Source organism: Anthonomus grandis, chromosome 1, assembly GCF_022605725.1.
Source record: "Anthonomus grandis grandis chromosome 1, icAntGran1.3, whole genome shotgun sequence".
Classification (NCBI taxonomy): domain Eukaryota; kingdom Metazoa; phylum Arthropoda; class Insecta; order Coleoptera; family Curculionidae; genus Anthonomus; species Anthonomus grandis.
In genome coordinates, this window is record NC_065546.1 from 6,087,662 (window position 1) to 6,115,171 (window position 27,510).

Here is a 27,510-nt window from a genome sequence, read left to right on the forward strand (position 1 = left end):
GAATAACATTAAATTGAAAGGCCACAAGAGAAAAGCTCTTTAGAAATGTAAAAAATGCTAAGATGAATTATTTGATAAAATACAATGATATCCTGTTTGTACTTCGTAGTACTTGTAATTCCTACTAAAAAAAACAGAAACAGCAAATTGTCCGATAAAAACTGATAAACTTCCTCACTCCGACAACACCGCCGAATAAACTGTTTTCCACTTTTTTAACCACTCCAGGCTGCAAGTTGTCAAGCGAAAGGATTTCCCTGGTTCGTTCCATTCCTCGAATCCGCCGTCTCTCTTTGGCACATTATAACGTGCGCTGTATATACTGGGCGTGGATGTTCCCTCTTCCTTTTATATATATAGTGGCGCTTAAGGTCACCTTGGTTCAGTCGATTCATATATACTTACGTTCACGTACGGTTTTTTTCGGTTTAGGCTGAATAATACTGAAAACCGGCGGTTTTATTTGTTGAGAAGAATATTCACAGATAGGTAAATATTTTTTTATATATAATATATTTTTATTTAATTTTAATGTTATTTATGTTTTTTTTTCTTAGCATCTCTACCTATAAAATACATATATTATATTCGTAGTCATTAAATAAATTCAAAATTCGTATTATCTGTATTAAATCTTTTTTTGCTATTAATATTTCTTTAATTCTAATATTTATTGCTGTTTGCTATAAAATTAGTAATATAGTTTAATAATTAATTTTTTTTTAATAATAATTAGGTATATTCTTTATAAATTTTATTAAAACAATATATTTAATTTGTGCTAAAAATATTAGAAAATATACAGTTCTATATAAATGTATAAGTACAGAGTATATATACATTTATAAGTATATACATATACATATAATAATTTTCAAGAATATTTTTTTAATGAAAAAAGTATTAAACTCCTTAGTGGCCTTTATTCTAATTTGATTAGTTTTGGTAAATTATTTTACTGTATAAATTAGAGAGACATTCTAAGCCAATTTCTTCTATTTGTTTGTCCTTTGTTTGACCTCTACATAACTGGAATTTACTTTTTTTTAGCACCCATATACTATAGATATTCAGATGAGAATATCACAAGTAAATATTATAATAATTTCTACAGTAGTCTTCAAATTTAAAATGAATCTGTTCCAATTAAAGGTTTTAAATAAATTTTCTCATTGAAGGATATCCTAAACGTTTTTTCCAATAGCATCAGAGAAAGACTTAATTTTTTCCAGAATCTCGAGGATAAATTTAAAAAAATAATTTAAATTAATTTTCTATATTATTATACCCAATCTGTATAAAAAAAATATTGAGATAATTTTTTTTTCTAAAATTAAAAAAAATACGAAAATTGAGCAATTATGTTAATTTCTTTTTGCTCCACCCTGTATTGTATGGATTAAGTCAGGTATGATTTAAGGTTTAGTTTAAACTTTAGCTATTATTTATCATAATTTTTTTTAAATTGCTATATAAACAACTATATTTTTATAAATATAAGGGTTTTAGCATAAGCTGGATAATAATTTGCTAAGTTGCACATCATAATGATGATCAATCATCATCACTTAAAAATTAAGTGATATAAATATAAATAAGATAAAGTATAATTTTCTTATTATAACAATAATTTTTACAAGAAAAAAAAATATATATATATAAATTAATATTAGTATAGTTTGTATGTTTATACTCAATAACTAAAAGGAATTATCAATTTAAAATTCTCTCTAAACATATTTTAATAAAACCGCCTAATGTATAAACAATTATGAAAACATATGATAATTATGACATAAATGTTAAAAAATTAACAGAATTTTTTGATTAAAAACAAACTCTTGCTTTAATGGCTTTTGCCTCAAGGAAATGTATAAAAGGCTTTTTACCTATTTTTTTTTTATTTTAATAGAATAAGAAGCGAAAATCACGTTTCTCTTTTTTTGACATTTGCTTGACCTCTAAATTTATAAATGCAATTTTCTACTATATCCCCACATAGCAAACATATATTATATGTAAATGCTATGTATATTCATAATATCCTGACTGAGTATAATTTTCTTATTATAACAATAATTTTTACAAGAAAAAAAAATATATAAAAATTAATATTAGTATAGTTTGTATGTTTATACTCAATAACTAAAAGGATTTATCAATTTAAAATTCTCTCTAAACATATTTTAATAAATCAGCCTAATGTATAAACAATTATGATAATTATGACATAAATGTTAAAAAATTAACAGAATTTTTTGATTAAAAAAAACTCTTGCTTTAATGGCTTTTGCCTCAATGAAATGTATAAAAGGCTTTTTACCTATTTTTTTTTTATTTTAATAGAATAACAAGCGAAAATCACGTTTCTCTTTTTTTGACATTTGTTTGACCTCTAAATTTATAAATGCAATTTTCTACTATATCCCCACATAGCAAACATATATTATATGTAAATGCTATGTATATTCATAATATCCTGACGTAGATACATACAATGTTTATTTTTATTGCTGTGTTTATTTTATGGATATGAAATACAGTGTATATACTGAATATACTAGATATTTAAACTATATCTAAGGGTTATATTTTATGGATGTCTCATAAACATCTATTACATGTATCTTTATAAAATATACAAATACATTTTTGATATTCCAGGATACATAATAAATATTTCTAAGGTATATAGGTACATATATCCATGAAATATGTTCTGGATATGAGGCCGTTATTTGCAAACGTCTCTAATCGACAAAATAATCAAAATTCACTTTTTTCGCCAAGTTCAACAGTACCAGTTCAACGTATTACTGTCGTTAAAATCTTTCATAACTGCCTCTTTCTCATATAAAAGTTAGTACAAATTTGCAGGTTATTTGCAAAACTCTTTCTTTGCTTGCACAGTTCATTTGCAAAACTGCTTATTTGCTCGTCAACCAATAAGCACGCTATTCTTGTGCCTACGTGACTAACTAATAGAGTGAATCGAATGTTTTTAGTTCTAATAGCAATTTCGTTGTGTATTGACGTGTAATATCAATTGATTTTTGGTGCGATTTGCTGCTATGGATGAGTTAAATAATGATTATAAGATTTTACCTTCTCCAAGAGGAAAAGCACGCAAGAAAAATCGACAACCGGAAAACTACGCTAGGGCTGTTAAAAAAAGGGATAGGTATGGCTTAAAAAAGGCCCTCAATCGGTTTAATAGTAACTAATTAGCTGAAATTATATTATTTTCAGACATACACCACACGTGCTTCCAAACTTTCCAACTTGTGGTCACGATGGTAAACCCGGATAACCGTATTTTTGCAGAACTTTAACAATGAATGAAATTAAAAAATTACATGGATACATGTATGAATCTACATCTAAAATAGACCAGGATAACCTCATACTGAACTGTTGCAAAGGACATAAACCGAAGAGAGGAAAATCCAATCACGCTCAAGTCTCGATTCAATACAATGTTCGTTTGAAAGATGGAAAATTGATAAGAGTGTGCAAAAATGCGTTTCTAGGCATTACGAATTTTAGTGGAAACCGAGTGCAAAGAATACTTCGTAATTTTGTCAAAAATGGAGAGCTCCCGAAAGAACGAAGAGGAGGGGACAGAGTAGGTCGCAAGAACGATGGAAAACATAAACATATAAAAGACTTTATAGAATCTTTAACATGTGCAGAATCTCACTATTGTAGGAGCAAGACTAGTGTGCGTGTCTATTTACCATGCGATTTAAATTTTAAAAAGCCTTATACTTACTCTCAACAACGCGTTCCTGAGGATTTGCACGTTAGAATCAGTTATTTTAGAAAATTCGTAAATGCAAATTACAATATTGCGTTTGGAACTCCACTTACAGATTGCTGTTCAACGTGCCTACGGTTCAAAGAGCAACTAAAATTGACAACGTCAGCTGAAAAAAGATATAAGTTAACAACAGAGAATCGCGTTCATTTATTGAAGGCAAAGGCGTTCTTCCGTCTCTTGAAACATCCAAAACCAAACACAATGTCTTTTTCCTTTGACTGCCAGAAAAACTTGGCCCTGCCTCGATTACTAGACCAAGCCGCATATTTCAGCCAGCAAATAAATTACAACAATTTTACTATAGTTTCTGGAACGTCTAACACCAAGTTAACACCTGCAAACGTGAACGCGTATTTATGGCCGGAAATTGATACTCAAAAAAATGCGAACACAATAGCCTCGGCAGTTAGGCATACATTAAACACCAAAATATTTAAGCCGTCTGTCACAAAAATTAACTTGTTCGCTGATGGGTGCGGCGGACAAAACACAACTATGATGACAATGTTAGCCTACTGGCTTCTTAAAGAATCTCCAGAAAATATTAAAAATATTGAGCTCACATTTCCAATTGTAGGGCACTCTTTTATCCCCCCAGATAGAGTTTTCGGATTAATAGAAAAGGTAATAAAAAAATACCCGTTATTGTAGAATCCAGTCATTACGACGCTATAATAAGTAAACATGCTACAGTTAGAAAAATAGGTATTGACTGGACCGTACAAGACTGGAAAACTGAAGCAAAAAAAATCGTAAAACTTCCTGGAGCCTGGCATTTCAAATTTAGCAACGCAAAACGATTTATTTTTCATAAAAAGACACACAGTTTTAATTCAAGGTGAGATTAATTACTTGAATAACACAGGAACGCCTAAAAGTGTTTGTAAAAAAATTGTCGTTTTCATCCCTAGAGCCAGGTGAAGTACCACTAAGCAGCAAACTTAAAGGCGATACAGCTTCTATTATTAGTTTACTGGTTAAGCATTATGGTGAAGACTGGAGAAAACTACCAGAGTTAGGCTTCTACAAAAATATCCTAAAGCAAAGTGCTGCAAGTACGATAACAAGTGATGGTGACCAAGATTTGTGTGAAAACGAAACCGACAGTAAAATTATTTAGTTTTTTCCTATTATTTCTTGGTTTTTTGAATAAGAAGATACTTAATAATATATTTTATATAATATATATTATAATATATTTTAATATAATATTATAAACTTAATGTTGTTATTTGAAAAACTTTTTTTAATATTTGTAACGAGTTATTTCTTGTTTAATTAATAAACTTTTCATTTAAAAAAAGTTTAATGAGTTTCTGTCATTATTTTATTTGCTAAACTCTCTCTTTGCGAAAAAATTTTTTTTTTCAAAAACTGTAAGAGATTCAAATTTACGATCATTACTACTTAATAATAATGAATATTTTGTATTGGTTAAAAAATATAACAATCCGAAAATATAATTTACATGAAAGCTGAAATATTTTTTGTTGCTCCTGGAAAGTAAATCAAATAGCAAAGAGGGAGTTTTGCAAATAACAGCCTCATATACCATATATGCATAATTTCCTAGGTAACAAAATGACGTTTTGAATTCGTCGTTTTTCTTACTTTCTGGTCTACATGACGAGTCATTTTGACGTCCTTACTACCTTACAGTAACGTACAAATGTCACATCCGAAATGAAGTCCTAAATAAAGGCTAAAAGACGTCTTAAACGGAATTGAAAAAGGCTTCTGGAAGACGTCAAATACATACATAGGACGACATTTAAAGACTAATAGTACGTAATTTTAAGGTCTTAGAAAAGTTTTTGAGAACTTGAATATTGAGAAAAAATATTTTTTATATATTTATTTATTCATTTGTAAGTAGGTATAACAAAATAACACATATATGCGTTGGTCAAGGAAACCCTAAAAAAGGAGAAAAGAGAACAGGAGGCAACATTCGGCACAAAAATACTAACAACTTTTAGTTTTAATGAAAGAAAGTTCACGCCGATAAAATATGCCATGTTTTCCTGTATTTTTTTATGTGTAAACAAGATTAAATCAAGATGTAAACGCTGTATAAAATAAAACTTTTTTGTATACAAACGGTATATTTCGAGCGGCAGAACATTACAAATAGAAATAAATATTACAATATAACCAATGTAGTTTTTTACATACACTTATATAAAAAAATATTAAAAATTATATATTGTTCTTAAGGCATTCTAATAGAAATTAATAATTTTATTGCTTAACTTAGAGTTAAATTAAATAACAAAATGTGAAAAGAATGATTCCCTTTGCCAAACGGAGTTTGGAGAGTGTGAAGATAGACTGCAACTGCAAAAGGCCATAAAAAAAAATTTATTGCACAATAAGGCCGCCCACTTTGTCCATGAATACATGGCAGAAGCCAGTAAAATAATATACCTGACCTAATTCAATTTGGCCATTTCTTAAGATGATAAGTAGGTTCAACACCCAAAACGTGAAACAAACACCGAACACAAAAAGAAACACAACATTGGTTTGTAAAGCAAGCCACCTTAGTACGTATTTGTTTTACAGTAAATACGGTGCAGGTGATCCTAGAGTGAATTTTCGACATTGTCTGTTCTTTTTAATTTTTTTACTACTTTTATTACTTTAAAATTTTGTTTTTTTGTTACCAATCAAGACGACATAAAGACGTCAAAGTGACCTTCCTAAAATGACACCAAGAGACGTACGATGTATATATCGAAGGTATAGGTTATAGATTAGCAGGCCACGGTAATATTCACAAAATATATACATATGCTATAAACATAAAAAAAAAAGTTAATCTCAATGTGTAATATAAAGGGTGTAAATAAATAGATGCGAAAAAATTCAGGGGTTGATTCTTGGGTAAGTTTTAAGTATGTCCTAAAAGGCGTAACTTTTGAGATACCGGGTGGTAAAGATTGAAGAAATATATATGTTTTTTTACAATACCTGTGAAACCTTTATAGATATTTTAGTAATTTTTGGTATGCATTTTCAATGCATCAAAAGGTATTTTCTCATTATTATCATTCTCAATTATCGTCAGAAGTCATCATTTAACTTTAAAATTCACATTTTTTTTATATAATATAAAATTGGTACCAAATAAATATTTATAATAATTATTAAAAAACAACAGTTTGTACAGTATACAGGGTTGCGATTTAATAACGGATAAATTTAATAAAAGAGAAAGGATTTTCTTTTTAATTCTCGGACACGTATATTTTGACAATATAACCCTTTATTTCAAAGTAAATTGATAAAATACATTCCATATATATTTTTCAGACTGAACGTGAGAGATATTAACAACTTTGCAGTATCCCAGACGATCGATGAAATCTTGCTGTATATTTTCGACTGTGCCTGGAAAAATATTCTTAATTACATTACAAATCGGATCTTTCAGAATGTCAAGCGTATGTTGCTTATCTTTGTTTACTTCTTTTTTGACATAACCCTAAAGAAAGTAGTCCAATTGACTAAAGTCCAGTGACCATAGATTTTTTGAAATTTGAAAAGCATATCTGTTTCACTTGCCTAATCTATAATCAGTTCGTTCGGTCATGATCTGGCAAAACTAAATTTCATTAGTGTGGTTTTCTTTTTTTAATAATTTTGTTACAGTTTGTGTTAGAGCAGGTACTTGAGAGGTTTAGAGTTTCGTGTAATGAAACCAGGATATCCAGTTTTTAATCATTAGAATCGCCAGCCCTTTCTGGTCTGCGAAGATTCTTAAGAGATTATCTCTCCACTTAGTTTCAATCCTACTGAATGTAGACATACTTCTAATTTTCTCCAAATATATCCTCAGCCAAATATACCTAATTAATATTTCGATTCTTTCGTAAATTTTTTAGCTATTGTAAATATTTTCAGTTAACAATACAGTTGAACTTTTAAGTAATTGGCACCTATTTCAAGTCTATGTGAAATATTCACTGACAAAGGTTTAGGTAATTGAAATGACTGGTTATAAATGGTTATAACTGGTTTGAAATACTAACTGCTAATGGCGGATACTTATATACTAGCATTTAATGAAATAAATTTTGAGAATGAGTAGGAAACGTAATTTATCAATTTATGTTGCAATAAAGTGTTCTAATTATTATTTAAACGTAATTATTGCGAGAACAGTAGAATATTGGTATAAAACATTTTAAATAAAACATGTTCAGAATTTGCCGGAGAATCCAAAAAAGCAACGATATTTAGGAGGTTCCTTTTAAGAAATTTTTTCTTTCTGTCGCAATTTTTGGTGACACTCGGTATATTTACATTTGATGTAAAAATATGCCTGATCCAAAAATAAAATCAACGTGTCAAATGATTTTAAAAAAATACCCCCTCATCTACTGAATTTACGCGTGATTAAGCCATATGTTTTAAATTAACTAATTTTTGTAAAAAAAAATCCAATATAACAACGTTTCTTTTAAGTGCTTAAGATTATTTTAAAAATGATAATAACTTAAACAGGATGGTATACGGTGATATCTTCTATTTGTTTAACTATTAAATTTATGAGTGGAATTAACTACTAAGTCATATTGTAAAAACACAATCTTTAAATAAAAAAAATATATTAAAAAGTATAAATAAAAAGTATAAATTTTAGCTTTCATCAAATAGTATTAAACAATTTTAACACTGCTTTTCCTGTTGTCAATATTATGAAAAGAAATAGAAAACCTTGGTATACTAAGGGTTTACGAGTATCTGGGAAAAATATGCGCTCCCTTTTTTACATTAGGAAATACGCTATGAACAACGCAACATTTTTAAATTATTATAACAGATACCGCAAGATTTACAGAAACTCAATCAAAATGGCTAAGTGGACCTACTTTCAAAGGAGGATAAATAATTCCTCCAACAGAGCAAAAGGGAATTAAATGAGCTAAGGGGCAAAAATAATGTCTTGGTTATTCCAAGTACCTTAGATTCCAATGTCCTCAATTCCCTCTACTATGATATTGCTAGTAACCTTGCAGCCAATCTCTCACAAAAAATAGATCCCAGGAGCTATCTCAGCAATGTGGTAGTAGCCAAATCTTTCTTTTTTGCCCCCACAAGTGTAGAAGAACTTAAACAGTTAATGGTTAATATTAAGAATAAGAGTTCATCAGTTTGGGATGGGCTTTCTCTTAAAATATTTTCTGCTTTACCTCTTGTTGCTTTGCAAGTCTTGGCCGAGTCAATGAACTTTTCATTTATGTCTGGAGTTTTCCCAGAGTGCTTAAAAAGAGCAATGATTGTTCCTCTTTACAAGGGTGGCGATCGCGACTGTCCTTCTAACTTTAGACCTATAGCGTTATTGCCTACTTTAGCAGAGATAGTGGAACGGCTCGTTGAGGATGGTTTCATTTTTAAATAGGTTTGGCCTATTGAGTCTTCAGCAGTTTGGCTTTCGTGAGTCTGTGGGCACAAATGATGCTATCTTTAGCTTTCTAGAGCACCTGTACAACCGACTGAATGTTGGTGAAGTTGCAGCAGCGGTATTCTGTGACTTGTCCAAGGCATTTGACTGCGTGAGTCACAGAGTGCTGCTGATGAAACTGGAGCTCTATGGTTTCAGAGGAACTGCCCTTGAGTGGTTTCGTTCCTACTTATCAAATCGTGTCTAGGCTGTCAAATTTAATGGTGGTATCTCTAAGGAACTTAATATAAATGTGGGTGTTCCACAAGGATCAGTACTTGGTCCTTTACTTTTTCTCATTTATGTGAACGATCTGCCACAACTGCAGGTAACTGGCAAATTTACATTGTTTGCCGATGATACCACCATCCTCTGGCACGACTCTGATGTTTCTCAAATGGAGGCCAAAGGAAAAAAATGATGCAAATTTTTTGCCATTTAATGTTTCCAAAACAAATATCCTTAATTTTAAATGTAATACAAATGATATATGTTTAACTAATGAAGCCATCACCATGCCACCGTTCAGTAAGTTTTTGGGTCTTTCCATAGACAAGTTCCTTAAATTTGAAGACCATATTGTGAATGTATGTAGTAAAGTCTCATCAGGCTGTTACGCCCTAAGGTTATTGCCACCAGTCTTAATTTCTCTATCGCCAGATCTGCATACTTCGCGATTATCGAGTCGCACCTTCGATATGGAATTTGCTTTTGGGATTCATGTTCAAATTCACTTTTTAGTTCAGTGTTTGTACTCCAGAAAAGGGCCATTAGATATCTATGTGGGGCCAAGCCTCGTGACTTATGTCGCCCGCTTTTTGTATGTCCGTAGCTCTATCATATATGGAGGTAGTAAGCTGTTTAATAAACTTCCACTAGAAATAAGACAACTTAAGACTGAAAGAAGCCTACGTACACGCACGAAAATATTTCTTGCTAGTAAAACGTACTATAGTTTAGGTGAATTTTTTAATGATTAGCATTTAAGTATTTTTCAAAGTTTTATATAATTTTATTTTATTTTAAATTAGTTTCTCGTTTTTATTCCTTTAATGTACAGTCTATTGGCTTTGTCTACAACTTCTATGTTTATATTGACAATAAAGCATTTTTGAGTTTGAGTTTGAGACAAAAATAGAATTCATGTATCCTTATTTAAAGTTCCAAAGTGAAGATACACGAAAAAAAGATTGGGAAATAAAAATATATTCCCAACTGTTAATTAATTTAATAATAATTAATATATTTTATAGTTTGTTTGGATTAAAGTGGATTAAAGTAAAATGAAAAAAATTGCAGTATGCAGATACCATATTCAGTAATTTCTACTTAAGTTTCCTTCTTATATACATAAACCTACAGACCTATAAATTAAATTTTGTAATGTAGCCTATATTTGGTAATATTTTATATTATACTTATGCTAAATATATAAAATATTTAATATAATAATTAAACAGGTGACGTAAATAAATTAAATAAAATTATATTATTTTCAGATAAAAACGACCAAAGTTGTAAAGAAAAAAATGCGAAGGTATCTGTCTCAAATACTTTTTTAACGGTTATATACAGCAGTGATTTAAGGCTAAAAGTCCTGAATTTTTTTTTTCTCTTTATTATGGATATGATTTCCTGTGACCCGCGTCAGTGGTATTTATCGCCTTTGTAGAATTCAATAAACTAAAATAGGTAATAAAATATAAATAAAAAACCTGTTTATGCAGTCATATTCCCATAATGAATAGAATTTAGAAATATTAATGTATAACATATGCTGATCTAAAAATAGAATCAATTGATCAATCTATTTTAATATATTTCATGATTCATTTATATGATAATAAAATAATACCATGTGACATTTTTTATATACATATAAAAAGTGAATTTTACGATTGCGGTTTATATATAAATGTCCATAAATATACATTTAGAAGAAAGTATTTTATTAAATTTAAAATTAGAAGCTCCAGAAATAGCCATTTTAATTTTTATTTTCAATAGCACTATAAGGTTTCTTTAAAATCAAATAATATCGTAACCTTTTATCATATGTAAATAATTATATATTTATCGTATATATATATAGACTCATAGATTTCTAGTATCCATTTATCTCAAACATACACAATCATAATTAATTGGGTCTTTGACTCCTAAAATAGATTCTAAATAAGCCACTGAACTTTTAAAAATATTTAGCCTATGATTAATTTGTGTGGTAAGAGTTAATAATTAAATATTATCACTAGTATGTATAATAATAACAACCAAAAATTACAAAAAGACAAAATAAGCTATTTAAATACTTTAAGTTAGTTTTTTTAATAGTGTTGTTTATTTTCAGATTTATTATTGAAAATGGTGGACACAAAGCAGGCCCTTTTGTCCCTCATCTCCCAACCAGCTGTTGATTCAGGTAACAAAGTTACCGTCGTGGGTGTGGGTCAGGTTGGGATGGCCTGTGCCTTTTCCATCTTATCTCAGGTAAATATTTTACTGACTCTATTTAAATTATCACCAAATGACTCGTGTGTATCATCAAATGATTTCTATTAGGATGAATTTTCCTGCGTCATTATTTGTTTTTCTGCGGAAATATTTTATGGTCAAAAATTTTTAAACAGCCATAAAAATTGAACTTCTTATAGATTGATTTTCTACGGTAAAATACTATTATTTTGTTAATAAGTTACTGTTGTGTAGATCCAACTTTATTCATTAATGAGAAATAAATGTTCAATAAATAATTCAATCCTTTAAATACTGCTACTTTTTATTTAAATATTGCTGAGTTTTAATTGTCAACTAATTCAGAAAAACAATTTCAAACAAAAATTAAAATTAATCCCGATTCAAATAGGTTGCTGTGTATTTGACAATCTCATGTTTTCGAGTTATTTTAAAGTAATTTTTTACATATTTCACAAATTTAAAGTCATTTTATGTATGTTCTAGACTTTTGGACTAATTTTCAAAGTTTCAGGAATTTCAAGTAACTATTTATTTCTTCCAGGCACGTGACGGAAAAATGTTATTCGATTTCCAAGCTTTTGGAAGCAATTTTTTATCTTTTCAAAATATTTTACCTCATTTTTATGTCTTGTTTCTGGTCATGATTGATAAAGGAAAACAAATTTGGAAGGGTCACTGGTCCAACATATGGTGATACAGTACTGTGAAAAAAATTCAATCAAAATATCTAATTTCTAAGTCTCATGGTATTTGGTTGTTAATTGGCGAATTTCGTTCAATAAAATGAGCAATTTGACAAATAATATCCACAAATCAACCGTCTCTAGTTACAACTATATTCCTGAGTGATTTTCCACAATGAAATCACTGCTGCTGATTCACACCAAGCAGGAAATCAGGATTGAATCTCAATGACGGATTCAAAAAGGTAATAAAAAATCTTTAGTTGGCAGACATGTTTTATTGTTAAGCCTGACAAATTTGAAAAACATTATCACCCAGATATAGAACAAAGCCAGCGGGCATGGTCCTTCGTTTTTCATATATGGCTACTTAGTTTATTATCCTCGTATTGCTCCTTCTATAATTTTAGCTCTAATTTTTATTTTATCCTTCTCAGCTCCAAGGGCAGCTCATTGATGCCCCATCAAATACCAGTGCCCCACTGGGGCTTCCGTTGAAGATATAAATAGAAAATCTAGGAAAATACATTTTCTATTTATATCTCTGATAACCTTTCTTTACTTCAATGCTCAACAATTTTTTTGATCATCCTTTAAACTTGATTCTTCGTCTTAAATTTTTAAATTTCCAGGGAGTTTCTAGCGAGGTAGTCCTAGTCGACGTCATGGCTGATAAACTGAAAGGAGAAATGATGGATCTGCAACATGGAGCCTTGTTCTTAAAAAATGCGAAAATTTTGGCCGATACTGATTACGCTGTTACGGCTGGCTCCAAGCTCTGTATCATCACTGCTGGTAAATTATACTTCACTTGCTTAGTCCCATTTAAATAAAATTAGAAATTTTGCAGGTGTCAGGCAAAAAGAAGGGGAATCTCGCCTCGATCTAGTCCAACGGAATACAGACGTCCTAAAACACATTGTTCCTAAACTAGTCCAGTACTCTCCAGATACTATTATCCTGGTAGTAAGCAATCCGGTGGATATTTTAACTTATGTTGCCTGGAAATTGAGTGGCTTGCCTAAGAATAGAGTTATCGGATCCGGTACTAACCTGGATACATCTAGATTCCGATTTTTGATTTCCCAAAAGCTTGGAGTAGCACCTGGGAGTGTACATGGCTGGATCATTGGCGAACATGGAGATTCTAGTGGTAATACATCGAAACAGACATAAACAGATGAAGTGTTTAAACTTGCATAATTCTTTCAGTGGCCATCTGGTCTGGTGTTAACGTAGCTGGAGTCCGTCTAAGGGAAATCAACCCGGCCATTGGCACAGAAAATGACCCAGAAAACTGGAAAGATATTCACAAGCAAGTGATTCAATCGGCCTATGACGTAATTAAATTGAAAGGCTACACCTCTTGGGCAATTGGCTTGAGTGTTGCATCTTTGGCATCGAGCATACTGAGGAACTCCAATAATGTCCATGCTGTATCCACTTATGTGAAGGTACGTTAAAAAAGGGTTTGCTTACGTCCCTATGTTTATTTGTATAAAATTAATTATGTTTTGAAACATATGCACTACAAGAAGAATTGAACCAATTTGGATTATTTTTTAAATAGGAGATCAAATCAGCTTGGTTCAATCTTCATATGTATGTCGCATTTAAATGAAGACAACTCCATATTTTCGGCTATTTAAAAGAATGTACAAAGTGCCAAGATTCCGAAAACCGTAAAACATAAAAGGTGGTTTGAATTATGGCAAAGCTGCGTAATTTGGTGATTTGAAATTGTGAATATTTCCACACTTTTCGTACATACATCACAGATTAAATATAACCAGATGCGAAACTAACTGATTTCAAAGCGTCTTTAAGTCACACAGCTCGAGAAGACGGAGTTGTTAGATTAACGATATTTTAAACTTTAAAATATGTAAATGGCAGTATAAGAGACACTAACAAACTGAAAAAAAAAACAAATAAAAAATTAAGAATATTGAATCATTTATAATTTAATATATGTCTGCATAAGCAAATTAAAAAAAAAAAATTATTTACCAAATGTGTCAATCTACTGTGTATGACAATAAAAATTAGATTCTAAATGTACAGCGCATCTGTTAAGTAGTGGATAAATGGATTAAAAATTAAATGCACCGCGCCTGAAAAAAATTCCGAATCCGTCGATTTTAATATTGGGTTTACGGTTTTTCTACGTGGCAACTAAATATACAGGGTCACTAAAAAAGATATGACGTCAACAATATGTTTTTTTAAATGGAAACGACCCTTTTTTAATGCAGAATCAGAAAGAACGCATTTTTTTACAAAGTATATGGTAAGTGATGAAATAAAATTAAAGAAAACCTATTTAAATTAAATGTTGGTATTTTGGTTTTTAAGTTATTGTTGTCAGTGTCAAAAAGTGAATATATTTGGTGCAACTATTTGAAATATTTTTACATTTGCAAGTGAAGAATAAACACTCTTGTTGAGAGGCGAAAGCAGTGTCATCCTGCGTTTTATTAGTAACTACACTTTATTACCTACTGTTATTGTATGAAATATGAGAAAATTAACCGAACGTGAAAGAATCGAAATCTTGTGCATGATTGGTTTCGGATGATTGGTACATGTCGCGTACTCAAAAGAAGGGGATTTAGTTGTTTAATGCAACTCATCCTGAACCTGATCGGTCGTCTGTTAGCTAAAGCATGGTAAGCAGAGTTGAAGCAAAGTTTCGTGAATTCAAGCATGTTCGGGATACTCAGAAAGCTGGTCGGGGTTCAATAACTAAAGAAGATAAGCTTAACGTTCTGTTAACAGTCCAAGATAGTTCCAAAGCCACAATCACAGGCGCGGCTTCTACTGTTAATTTATCGCGATCTACTGTTTTATAAAGTATTGAAAAAAGCAAAGTTCCACCCTTATAAAATATTCTTACCTCAAGAGCTAACGGAAGATGATTTTGATCGTCTAAATGAATTTTGTGAGCAAATGCAGCAATTATTTAATGAAAACAATAATTTTGTAAAACGGATAATATTTTCTGACGAAGCAACGTTTACTCTAAACGGCCATGTGGACAGAATTGTCGATAGTGGGCGACCGAAAACCCTCATTGGTTCACAGAATGTCATACACAACACCCCCAAAAAGTCAATGTGTGGTGTGGTATAGTGGAAGGAAGAGTTTTAGGACCTTACTTTTTTGATGAAACTCTCATTAGTGAGAGATATTTGGACTTTCTTCAAAATGATCCTATCCCCGCTCTGATAACTTTGTATCCGAATTTGGAAGAACCCGACATGCACCAACGTGATCTTTTTTTCAGGAAGATAGAGCCCCGCCACACTATGCTTTACCCGTTCGCAATTATCTAGATGAAGTTTTTCCAAATCGTTGGATAGGTAGACGAGGGTTCATTGAATGGCCACCCAGATCGCCAGATTTAACTCCCCTCGATTACTTTTTATGGGGATACTAAAAAAGTAATGTGTATATCACTAAACCAATGAGTTTCGAAGATTTAAAAGAACAAATACGCCAGGAAATTAGAAATATTACGTTCAAAAAGAATTTTTAAATCGCCTTGGTTATTGTCAGGTTGTTAACGGTGTTTAATTCAAACATTTAGATAGGTGTCATTTAAAAAGGTTTTTCTTTAATTTTACATTTTATCATAATTTTTTGTTCAAAATTGCTTTTGGAACCACTATTCACTGGTACCATATCCTCTGTAAAAAAATGCGTTCTTTCTGATTCTGCATCAAAAAATTGTGGTTTCCATTTAAAAAACATATTAATGACGTCATATCTGTTTTTGAGTCACCTTGCATATCTAATTTCCACGTAGAAAAACCCTAAACCACATATTAAAATCGACGGGTTCGAGCATGTTTTTCAGAAACGGTCTATTTCATATTTATTGAATTTATCCGCTACTTTACGGATGCACTATATAAATATAGCCAACCAAAACGACAAATTGGATAGTTCCGGGATTTTTTCATGTAACCAATAGCGTTGAGCTTAACATACAAAGCTCAGTGAGGGACCACCCTTTAATAATAATGAGAAGTTCATTATATTATACTACAGTATTGCAATACTTGGAACCCCTTAGTATGTTTTTCCTAGTAAATGTTTCTTGTACAAAAATAGTTGTTTAAAAAACATGTCTTGTAAAAAAAATTAAGAAATCAAACAAAAAGTCAAAACAATAAGAGAGAAAAAAATTATAGGTAACTTTAACTAAATTAATAGGTAATTGAAGGGATGGTACAAGAGAGCGGTAAAGCTAAATAAGAAAAAGAGAAAGAGACCCTAATATTAAGAAAGAATGAAAACCCTAATATTTTTGGTGCTAAACAAGTTCGGCAAATCAATTTAATTTTTTTGTAAATTATCAATTTAATTGTAAGAAAAAAAATATACCTATAGTTATATTTATTTATACATGTATACACATACAAACGCCTCTAAGCCAAAGTTTGAGCTTCCAAAGGCATACTCTTAATATATTTATGAAAGCCTCTTACTGAAAAAGATTTGATCGCATTAGAAATGTTATTCCACGCATCAAAAGTAATAACAGTAAACGATTTTTTGTATTTAGCCGGGTGAAAATTGTGGGTTTGTTGGGTATTTTCAAAACGACTTAGCCAATTTATTAGGTAATGGCTTTTTACTCTTAACTATTCTAAACATCAATAAATACAAATGATGTTTCTGTTTTTTATGTCAAGAATATTATTAGAAATCAACTAAGTGGTAATAAGATTGCGGTATGGAATGTTAAAAGAATATCTCATGCATTTTGAGTTTTTTGGTGTTTTTTTTAAATTGTCGCAAAGGTAATATATATTTCGTTTTTTGGGGCAATGTCATTATTTTGTTGTTGATGTTTATGTTGATTATAAGACTCTAATTGCCAGTTTTGGTTATTAAGGGCATGTTAACATTGTCGATTTGAATGTTAGTATTATCGTAATCGGTTGTGATGCTTGGATTATTGAAAAATGTTTTTAATATCTAAACTGAGTTTCGATTGACACTCTTTAATAACCTGCGCATTTGGTAAATATAACTGTGAGTTATCCGCATATTACTGTAAAGTGGAATATTGCAGATGACTATTCATATCTGCGACATAAATAGAAAATAATAAAGGAGACAGTATTGGCCTTTGTGGCACAGGTCTTAATATTGCCATGTAGCTGGACTTCCGTTCCGTTGTGTAGTTGCTTATAGAGATACAGCCAGACCTGTTCCTTAGGAAATTGTCAAAAAACCCTATTGCATTATGAGAAAAAACATAAAAGTGTAATTTTGTCAGGAGCATTCGACAATCTATGAGATGAAATGCTTTGCTAACATCTAGAAATGTCAGGTATTTTGATATCTTTCTTATTATTTATATTAAGTCGATATTATCTGCGTTTTTTCTGCAAAAAGAGATATTTATTGCTAAATAAATTTCTGTATGAGCTTACATGTTGCATTTTTCCAGCCACGGACCTTATCAGTCTGAGGTCATCCGTGTTTTCAGGGTAGACAAAGCTGACTTAGAATTTTTTAGTAGCTGACTTAGTTTCTTTTTTGAAGTAATTCACTCCTATAATTTTTAACACTCCTATTACTCATTTTGACATTTCCTGATTTTTGTTAAAATTTAGTAAATTAGTTATTTTATGTAACTAGTGTGTAAAATGCTCCTTTTTTATATGAATGGGAAATTTGTCGCATGGGCCGTAGGCGTGTAACATACAAATTTTTTTCTACTACCGAAGAAAACAAAAAAAAAAAAAATTCCAAATTACTTTATGCACTAGTGCGTAAAAAAAACATCAATTTTTTTTTGACAAATTATAAATTAAATGTCAAATATACGTCAAATAACTTTTTACTCACTAGTGCGGAAAAAACTTTTTTAGGGACTAGTGCGAAAAAAGCGAAAATTTTTTAAACCCTGGGAAGTGTGTAAAGTGAGTACTTTACGCACGGTAGTAGAAAAAACTTTTTTGACAATTTTTGTAAAAGAAAATTAACTTTTCAAACCTTATAAAATAGTTATTTATGCCGCAAGTGTGTAAAGTGAACCCTTTTTATGAATGTAAATATTGTCGCATAAGCCCTAGGCGGTTATAGCCATAACATGAGTAAAAAAAGGTGCTTTGCACATTAAAAACATTCCACATTTTTTCTACTGTCAAAATGTATTCAAATACTAAAATACTATATGCACTAGTGCGTCAAGTAATCTACTACTTATTGTCAGTATCAAACATGCGTCAAGTCCACTGTATTAAAAGATAAATTTTGCGGATCCAAAAGAGTGTATACTATGAATACTTTTCGTTTCGCTTGACAATTTTGAAAAAAAAACATAAACAACTGCATTTAAAAAATAATGGCATTAAATCCTTTCGGTAAATCGCTGCTCTTCCGCATCTGGTTACATTTCATGTGTGCTTACATTTTAAAAACGCTATGAGGGTATATAGTAACTTTTAGTTTCATAAAGAACTATATATTAAAATAGCTCTAAATTTTTATGTCATATGAAACTTAATTTTCTTTATCAAAAAGTTCCTTACAAGTTGCTGCGTTTACAAACAACTGTTTTAGAGTTACGAGTATTTTTTAAACGATTGAAAAAATCTTGGTACTGTCACAGGCCGTACTACAATTTAAATATTTTGAAAACTTGTAATTTATAAAGCTACGAGTTTATTTGCGTATGAATTAATCAACCTAATTAAGATTCGTATTATTAATTTTACTTTTATACTCGATGCTTAAAATTAGTCATGTAAAAAAATAATCAACCAAAAAACCTCTATGCAAGCTACTGACAAAAGGTATAAAGTACCTATACAAAGGGGAATTTTGGGCCTATGACGTTGAAATGTTTTTTGGTCGATAGGAGTCAAAAAACAATTAAATAATTGAGAATATGGGCAGTTAATGTATTTTATAGCGTTAAAAGCAAAAATATGGTGCTGTCTTTATGCTATTTGTGCCATAATATATGTATATAAAATCTCATCAGATATGACGCTTTAATCTAGTTTTAAGTTTACTTATATTGCTTATATGTACTGAATGGGTTACTTTGAACATTTATAAAAGAACAGTTGTACTTTTAAAGCATTAAAACATTTAAAAAGTGTAACCCAAGCTGTACAATAATTAATTGTGTTCACTGTGCCACGTAGAGTAATCATTTGTAGCCAAGCTTTTTCATTATATATTGTTCAACTAAAAAAAGCATGATGTTTGTGGTTTCTTCATTTATTCATAAGAGGTGGAATGTAGTATTGTGTGGTTAGTGCATTTTTATAGGATGAAATTAATAAGAGTATTATTAATATGGATTCGGAACTAACTGGAGCTTATACAATAAAAGTCAAAAACAAGGAGGTTCAAGAGAATTTGGTTATGAACTTTATGAAATGCCTTTAAATGAAATCGTTCTATTTGGCATGTTAACCAACCTTTTTTTGGATATAAATAATTGACAACTACTAATGGTTTTAATTAGATTGCAATAAAATTCCTCAAAATCTATGTATATTTTGAAAAACTAAATTGGTTTTTTTATATTTAATTTAATTTTTCAAAGTTGATTTCATTGATAATATACTAACATTCCTTTTCTTGTTTTAGTGACAGAAAAATATTTAATTCAACATAAATTATTTTATTTTTTATAGATCATTCAGTATTTAAACAAGTAATTTTGCGCAAAGATAGAAAGTAAATTTAATGAATTTTAAAAGCGGCTCTATTTTTTTCTTTTTGTTTAACCGGCCTTGTCAAACAATATTATAAATTACTTTATTCCAAATACAGCAGTTTAACAAAAATGCGAATCTTGAAATTAAATGGTTCTTGACATTAATCTTAAAATTAAATGCTAAAAACAGCCATGGATGCCCTGGCGGCCTGTGCAGTGGTTTCATCTTGCTGAAACCACAAACGGCTACGGTCAATACGTCTTCTTTCTAACTCGGGGATAAAGAAGGTGTTTACCATATTAACGTAACGTTCATACGTTACTAAAACGGTAACCCCATTTTCTTCAAAAAAATAGGAATTTGAATTGAATTAAAATGCTTTGAGTCAAGGCACAAAGTTAATATTTTACTTATATTCGTTTATTTGGAGAAAAATGTAAAATAACAATAATAAAACGTATAAAATAAAATAGCATTTCCTATTTTTGAGCGCGCGACTCTGTTTCACTCGCTAATATTCCCAGCAGTCAATTCAATCCCAGCAGCATCAAGAGACTCTCGTATCTTTGACTGTTTCACGTTGTCACGTTATAGATAACGATAATAATAGAATAATGGTTCTCTGTCTTTATTTGACAAATATTGATTGTTGAACGGGCTGGGCTGCCGTGGAAAGACTCGAATCGGCCGTAAATATATACGGGGATCGATCACTAAATATCGTAATACAGGGTTTCCATCTATAACATAACACATTAAAATTGCTTATAAGTCGAGAACGGAAAATGACACCAATGTTTTCATAGGTTTTCACAGAACTTCATCAATATTTTTAAAGTTTTTTTTGACAGTATTGCCAAGTTTCAAAATTTACCTGAAATAGGAGGAAAAAAGTTGATAATTTTCAAAGGCCGATTTCTCAAAAATTTTAAATGTAACACCCTGTACTTTTTAATTTCACATGAAAGCCTGTTAAATCCCCTTTCCGAAAATATATAAATTGTCTTAAATTCATTATTTTTTTTTTACAGAGCCAATTTTAGTAAACGACAACTTTTTGAAAATTTTCCCGTATTGTTGCATTTTTTAAAGATTTTGAAAGGTTTAAATATGTTTACCACCCGGGAAAAGGCACGTTGCGTGTTATTATTTAGTGAATGCAAATCAGTTACGTAGACGAGAAGAAGATTAGATAGGCTGATTTTTGAAAGGGCTCCACCTTCACGCAATTCTATACTTCATTGGGTACGCCAATTTTCCCAGGAAGGAACAGTTAAAAGAAAAGTTCTAAGAACAAACCTAAATGCACAAGATAATCTGTTGGATGATATTTTGCTGGTAAAAGAAGTGTTGTCCTTAAACAATAACCAAATATCTATTAGGAAGATAGCTCAAACGACAAATATGTCAAAAAGTAAAGTACATAAAATTCTAAAAATAATTAAGTTTAAACCCTACAAAATTCAAACTTTCCAAGAAATCGAAAATCGCGTCTTTGAAAAAAGATATTTAATGTGCGAAACACTACTAGATCTTTTTAGAAATGAGCCGGATACCAATTTAATAATGTCTGATGAGGCAACATTTCACATCAGTTGTCGAGTAAATAAGCATAACTGCCGAATTTGGGGGGATGAAAATCCTCAAGTGTATAACGAATTTAAAAGAGATTCTCCTAAGCTGAACGTTTGGTGTGCAGTTTCGAAATCTAAAATTTATGAGCCATTTTTTCAAGAAGCAACAGTGAATGGAAACAATTACACCGATATGTTGGAAACATTTTTTTCTCCTCAACTTCAGCCGGATGGAATTTTAGACACGGTCTACTTCTAGCAAGACGGTGCACCACCACACTTCTCCAGGGGTGTCGTCGCAAGGGATTCCTTAGACATTACTTTTGGAAACAGATGGATAGGGCGAGCAAGTCCAATCGATTGGGTACCTTATTCTCCCGATCTAACCATTCCAGATTTTTGTATATGGGGTTATGTAAAAGACCGTTGCTACAATCCAACCCCAAGAAATTGAGGTTTGGATGAAGTTTGGATGAACTGCGCAACAACATAGTAAACGTTTCCAACTAAATTACACCGCGAATGCTACAAAATGCCTTTGGCAACTTATTTCTCCGTCTACATTTGTGTTCCGAGCAAAATGGGGGTCATATTCAGCAGCTAATTTATTAGTTATAAATTAAAACTAATTTCTTCAATTGTTTGTTGTTAAAATTGTTGTAAATAGTTGTAATTTAATACATAGAATAAATACTTTTTATAGACATGGCAATAGCGCAAATTATTTAATTATGATTATGCTAAATCGATACATAGGCAATTACCAGAAAATGTTGATCAATCACCGAATATGTATTCTACGAAAATTTTCAAAAAGGTGTCATTTACTAAAATTGGCTCTGTAAAAAAAATAATGAATTTAAGACAATTTATACATTTTCAGAAAGGGGATTTAACAGGCTTTCATGTGAATATAAAAAGTACAGGGTGTTACATTTAAAATTTGTGAGAAATCGGCCTTTGAAAATCGTCAATATTTTTCCTCCATTTTTACTTCATTTCAGGTAAATGTTGAAACGTGGCAACACTGTCAAAAAAACTTTAAAAATATTGATGAAGTTCTGTGAAAACCGCACATTGTTGTCATTTTCCGTTCTCGACTTATAAGCAGTTAAAATGTGTCAGGTTATAGATGGATACTCTGTATGTTTTGCAGTTTATTTTAATGCATATATGTAGTATGTTGATTGTATTTTATACAAACTCAATTTTGGAGCTTGACCAAGTAACTTCACCTAAACCATACAGACAAACTACGTAGATGTTAAGTATCATGTTAAATGAGCATAACCTAATTAATGTACTATATGTTTTATGAAATGGTGCAAAATTATTTAATTAGCTATACACTTTACGCAATCAAATGTTAAGTAAGCCTAACGCCAACATTACTAACTTATACAATGTGGCTGAAATTGGTGACTCCTTGGAAAACTATTAAGATAGAAAACTAGATGCATATATGGTTAAATGGGCATACTATATAGAATTCTATAGAATTTAACAAAATGTAGTGTTTTCTTTTAATATTTTTTATAACATCGAAGTAGCGGTTTTCGGAAACACTCTCTCTTTATTACTAATGGACTTTTTATAAGTTTCTGTATACTTGAAATGAGCTTTTGTTTGAGCGTCCTCCAGTTTTGTAAAATATCTTTACTTAGTAAGTTGGTTTTTGTAATTGGCTTGTGCACTCTGTGGTGTATAAGTGAACACAATGTGTAAAAGTGAACTCACCTTTAGAAATCAACATTTTTAAACCCTAGGGCGTACATGACATCTCGAGCGATGTTTTTCTCTCTGTTCCTGCTGTTCTTGGTGCGGACGGAATATCGCATGTTGTCACCCAAACGTTAAACGAGGATGAGAAAAGCAATCTGCAAAAATCTGCTAAACTGATGGAAGAGGTCCAGAACGGATTGAAATTTTAATACTATAGAAAATATTGTATAAGAGGTGAATGATGGCTCAATTTGTCAAATAGTTTGGAACATATCTTATATGCCTTGTATTCCTCTTAAGACTGCACTTTTAAGTATTTATTTGCATTTTTTTAATATTTATTTTATAGCTTTTAACATCTGAGTTTTATAAGCACTGTTGTGGTAAAGTTCTATGTTTTGTTAACGGGTATATAGATTTTTCCTTTAGCATTTATTTTCTTATATAAATAAATCTTATTTTTTATATCATTTTTACGCTATAGTTTGCAATCCTATTGCTGAAGCTGTGAAATATGGCCATAGGTTAAAGCATTATTTTATATTAATATTTTTTTTGTAAGATGTTTTTACTTTTTAATTGTATTAGGATTTCTATATTATCTGTAGGAAATTAAATGTATTTAGTTTTAGTACTGCTTTTCTCGAACAAATTTTTTTTATGTGTTTTGTATTTTATAATTATGGATTATGCCTATGGAGTATTTTTCAAACTTGGTTTAATAAATTAAGATAATTTTTATTAAATTAAAATTATTTTTATTGTTATGATTTCAGTGTGTGAAACATGTTTATGATCAACATTTATTCTATTTTAGCTTTATAATAGTCTATAAGAGTCAACGTTAAAGATCAACAAATGTTACTATTATTCAAATTTATAAAATAATATTCTTTTCTGACTTACGTCATAGACTATGAAAATAAATTTTAGATTTTCACCATAAATTGAAAAAGTTATAAGGTAAACCACTTTTGAAAAAAAACATTATTTTTTTCAATAAATAGATTTAAACTGCTTGTTGGATTTTATTTTTTTTACCAGTGTTTGATTGGCCCAAACTGTGCCAAATATTTGTCGATCTAGTTAAAATGTAATAAAACGGAACTTTCGCATATTTTTTTCATTTCCACTTAGTGTAAAGAAATTCGATATTAAAAGCGGAAAAAATAACTCGTCTTTAAAGAGCTTGATTTGACAGCAATATTTCGCAGATAAACTATAAAAACTTTTAATCCGGTTCCTTAAAGGTTTAATAACAAAAACTTAGTTCAGCACTGAGAATCGTCGGATAGGAAATTTGGTAGATCATTAGAGCAGAATATAGTATAGTATAATAGAGAGTAGATCATAAGATCCTAGGTTTCTCAAGCCCTGATAACAGAAAAAAAGAACAAAATAACTAGAGGAATCATTACGACAAAAGTGTTGAGATTTTCCAAACTACGAACAAAAGAGGAGCACAATAATGAAGACAGACTCTTCAATAATAAATACAGAACTGTACAATGGGAAAGGGCAATAAATTACAACAAAAACAATTTAAAATAGAACTAGATTAAAAGTTTGTGCTAACTTACATTAAGTAACTTCAGAAGACTGTGCAAATATCCTAATTTATTTTAGTATGATGACATAAATCCAAAGCTTTATTCAGATTAGAAATATCTAAAAGGGTAGATTCTTAATGCGTTTTTAGAACTTTAGACTCAGTAAAAGCTGCCTAAATAATTTCTTAACTGTGAAAGTTAATTCCAATATTTTTTAATGAATCTTCCTTCTTTTCTTCATGGGGGACTGGAATGACAAAAATTCCAAATTTATAAAAGTTCTGGAGCGTGTGGTATTTCTCTTACGTTAGGATCCATTTATTTTAACTTTTTAGAAGAAGGTCGACACATAAACTTTCAGTTTAGGTATAGTTTTAGAGATCAATATTGGATTGAAAAAGGGTTTTTTTTTATTTGGGAGAATATATATTACATTCTTAATCATCAAAAAAGGTCAAGATTTCAACTCTTATTATATAATTTTTCCTAATTTTCCTAAATAGAGATAATTGTTTTATAGTATCATTATTTATGATTGAACATTTTAGAAAATTCCTGAAATAACCTTAAAGGTTTTGGTTCTAAAAGGGCAAATTTGGCCATTTTTGGTTTTTCCGCAGAAGCCTGCTATGTATAAAAGATTTCAAGGAACGCTGAGTTTTTTTAAATTTTAAATTGGAGTTAAGTTATTTGTAAGAAATTTTGGTAAAAATCTTTTCAAATATTCGTCAAGATGTACAGTGAAAAATCTAGCGACAAAATAAACTTAGCTTTCCAAAATTGCATACTATAAATAATAAGAATATATATTTACATTACTATAATCCTCCTTCCCACTATAAATAATAAGAAATAGTAAAATATCGATATAACTATATAATAGAAAATGTATATGTTATTTTTTATTTCAGGGACTTCATGGGATTGAACAAGATGTCTTTCTGTCAGTCCCAGCAGTTATTGGAGAAAATGGAATATCATATATTGTCAAACAAAGACTCGAATCGCCAGAAAATGAGTCCCTACTAAAATCTGCAGCACTTATGGGTCAAGTCCAAGATGGATTAAAATTTTAGAAATCATGTCGTTTTAAGTTGGCTTTATTAGCAGTTTTAAGCTAAAATAGGTGTTGTAGTAAAGTGTTAAAATTTAGTCCCAAGTATTTTCATGTTGATATAGTTTTTTGTTTTGTTTTTCTTATATTTTGTTGCTAAAAGTGTTTTTATATTGTATGTATTGTTTCCTTATTATTTAATTAATATTTGCATTTTATTGGTTAGATTTTTCAAAATCCATAACTATGTTACAAATACAGACTTTAAAAACTTGACTACCTCTTTACAAATATAGCATTTTTGATAAAAATTCGATATCTCTTATAAAAAAATCATTAAAAAAAAATCGATTTCGATTTTACATTTTCAACTTTTAAAATTTTTTATACGTAAATTTTAATCAAAATACTCCAGAAGCATATTTTTTGTATACATTATATATTATTACCATTCTCAGTAATTATAGTGTCGTCATGTTTGTCTATTTATATTATAGAAACGTATATTACTGTTTTGCCGAATTTGTTTTCTTGTTTAATAAAATTGTTTTTTTTTCAAACAATGTTTCAGCGGTTTTATTTAACTATACACCTCAGCCTGATATAATTCAGAGCTGATATCGATGGAGTAGCACGCAAATGTGGTAAGTGTATTTTTCTGTCAAATTGAGTTAGCTACACCATCCCAAAGTTTAAAATGATATTTTTTTATGCACAAATGTGCTAAGTGCTAAATTAATTTTTAAAACCTCTAACGCCATCTAGCATTTGTGACAAGTACGTGAAAACTAAAGTTTACTGAATTGGTGCTCTGAATCTCCAAATGCCGTACTTACCCCGTTTCTAACCTCAAAATTTTTTGTTGTTTTGTTTTGGCAGAGAGCGATTGCCCCGAGTACGACATTTGATTTTATCAGTGTTATCCTGCAAGTGTATTAAAAACTAGTATGTCATCAAGGGCAAAAAAATTGTTAATTTAGCATTAATTGCTGATAATAATAGCCAAGGTGGTAAGTATTTTTTACTTAATCGTCGCTTTTACATTTTAAGAAGTGCCTTTGTATGCTAATATATTTAGTTATTTTTTTTGTATACTAATATTTGGTATTTTGTTAGGAAGAGAAGCAAGTACATCGATAAATATCTTATCTGGTATTTTAATATCACCACCTGTGGATAATATAGTCATTCCAGCAACCAAGCATATTGACAAAATAAACTTTCAACCTGCAACGAATGATTTAGACTTAGCAAAAGAGGATTTTCCTCTTCCTGATACAAATCCGTTATTAAATCTTAGCCAAAATCTACCAGGAACGTCATATGCTTTTAAAGGTTGTGCAAATATTTAATACTTCAATCATCTTCTTTATTAAGTTTAAGTTTTATACTCGCATAATAATGTATGTTTTTTATTTTAGGAAAAACACGAATATTATCGGCTTCATCAGAAGAATACGTTGACTCTTCAGAAGATTCATTTTTA

At 30.2% G+C, this 27,510-nt stretch overlaps 2 protein-coding genes across 3 annotated transcripts; both read left to right on the top strand.

Annotated features, from left to right (window-relative positions):
• Window positions 1-252: 252 nt before the first annotated feature.
• On the top strand, window positions 253-26,579 carry LOC126734579 (L-lactate dehydrogenase-like). Of its 2 annotated transcripts, none has more exons than XM_050438281.1 (6): window positions 253-489; window positions 11,620-11,759; window positions 13,063-13,225; window positions 13,281-13,583; window positions 13,643-13,884; window positions 23,465-23,890. In XM_050438281.1, exons 2-6 carry the CDS (start codon window positions 11,634-11,636, stop codon window positions 23,627-23,629), a joined length of 999 nt encoding a protein of 332 aa, XP_050294238.1. In that variant the 5' UTR covers window positions 253-489; window positions 11,620-11,633; the 3' UTR covers window positions 23,630-23,890. The 2 variants fall into 2 exon arrangements, with proteins under 2 accessions (XP_050294238.1, XP_050294228.1); XM_050438271.1 differs by lacking the exon at window positions 23,465-23,890 and adding an exon at window positions 25,882-26,579 and having other exon boundaries at window positions 255-489.
• Window positions 2,854-4,919, top strand: LOC126734570 (uncharacterized). The gene is made up of 2 exons (XM_050438261.1): window positions 2,854-3,181; window positions 3,250-4,919. Exon 2 carries the CDS (start codon window positions 3,335-3,337, stop codon window positions 4,469-4,471), a length of 1,137 nt encoding a protein of 378 aa, XP_050294218.1. The 5' UTR covers window positions 2,854-3,181; window positions 3,250-3,334; the 3' UTR covers window positions 4,472-4,919.
• Window positions 26,580-27,510: the final 931 nt, after the last annotated feature.

Excerpts from the sequence above, each read along its gene's own strand:
- LOC126734570 (XM_050438261.1), top strand. The coding sequence starts at position 3,335 with ATGAATGAAATTAAAAAATTACATGGATACATGTATGAATCTACATCT.
- LOC126734579 (XM_050438281.1), top strand. The coding sequence starts at position 11,634 with ATGGTGGACACAAAGCAGGCCCTTTTGTCCCTCATCTCCCAACCAGCT. Across the intron at positions 13,226-13,280 it reads GCTCTGTATCATCACTGCTG|GTGTCAGGCAAAAAGAAGGG; the intron begins GTAAATTATACT and ends GAAATTTTGCAG. Across the intron at positions 13,885-23,464 it reads CTGTATCCACTTATGTGAAG|GGCGTACATGACATCTCGAG; the intron begins GTACGTTAAAAA and ends TTTAAACCCTAG.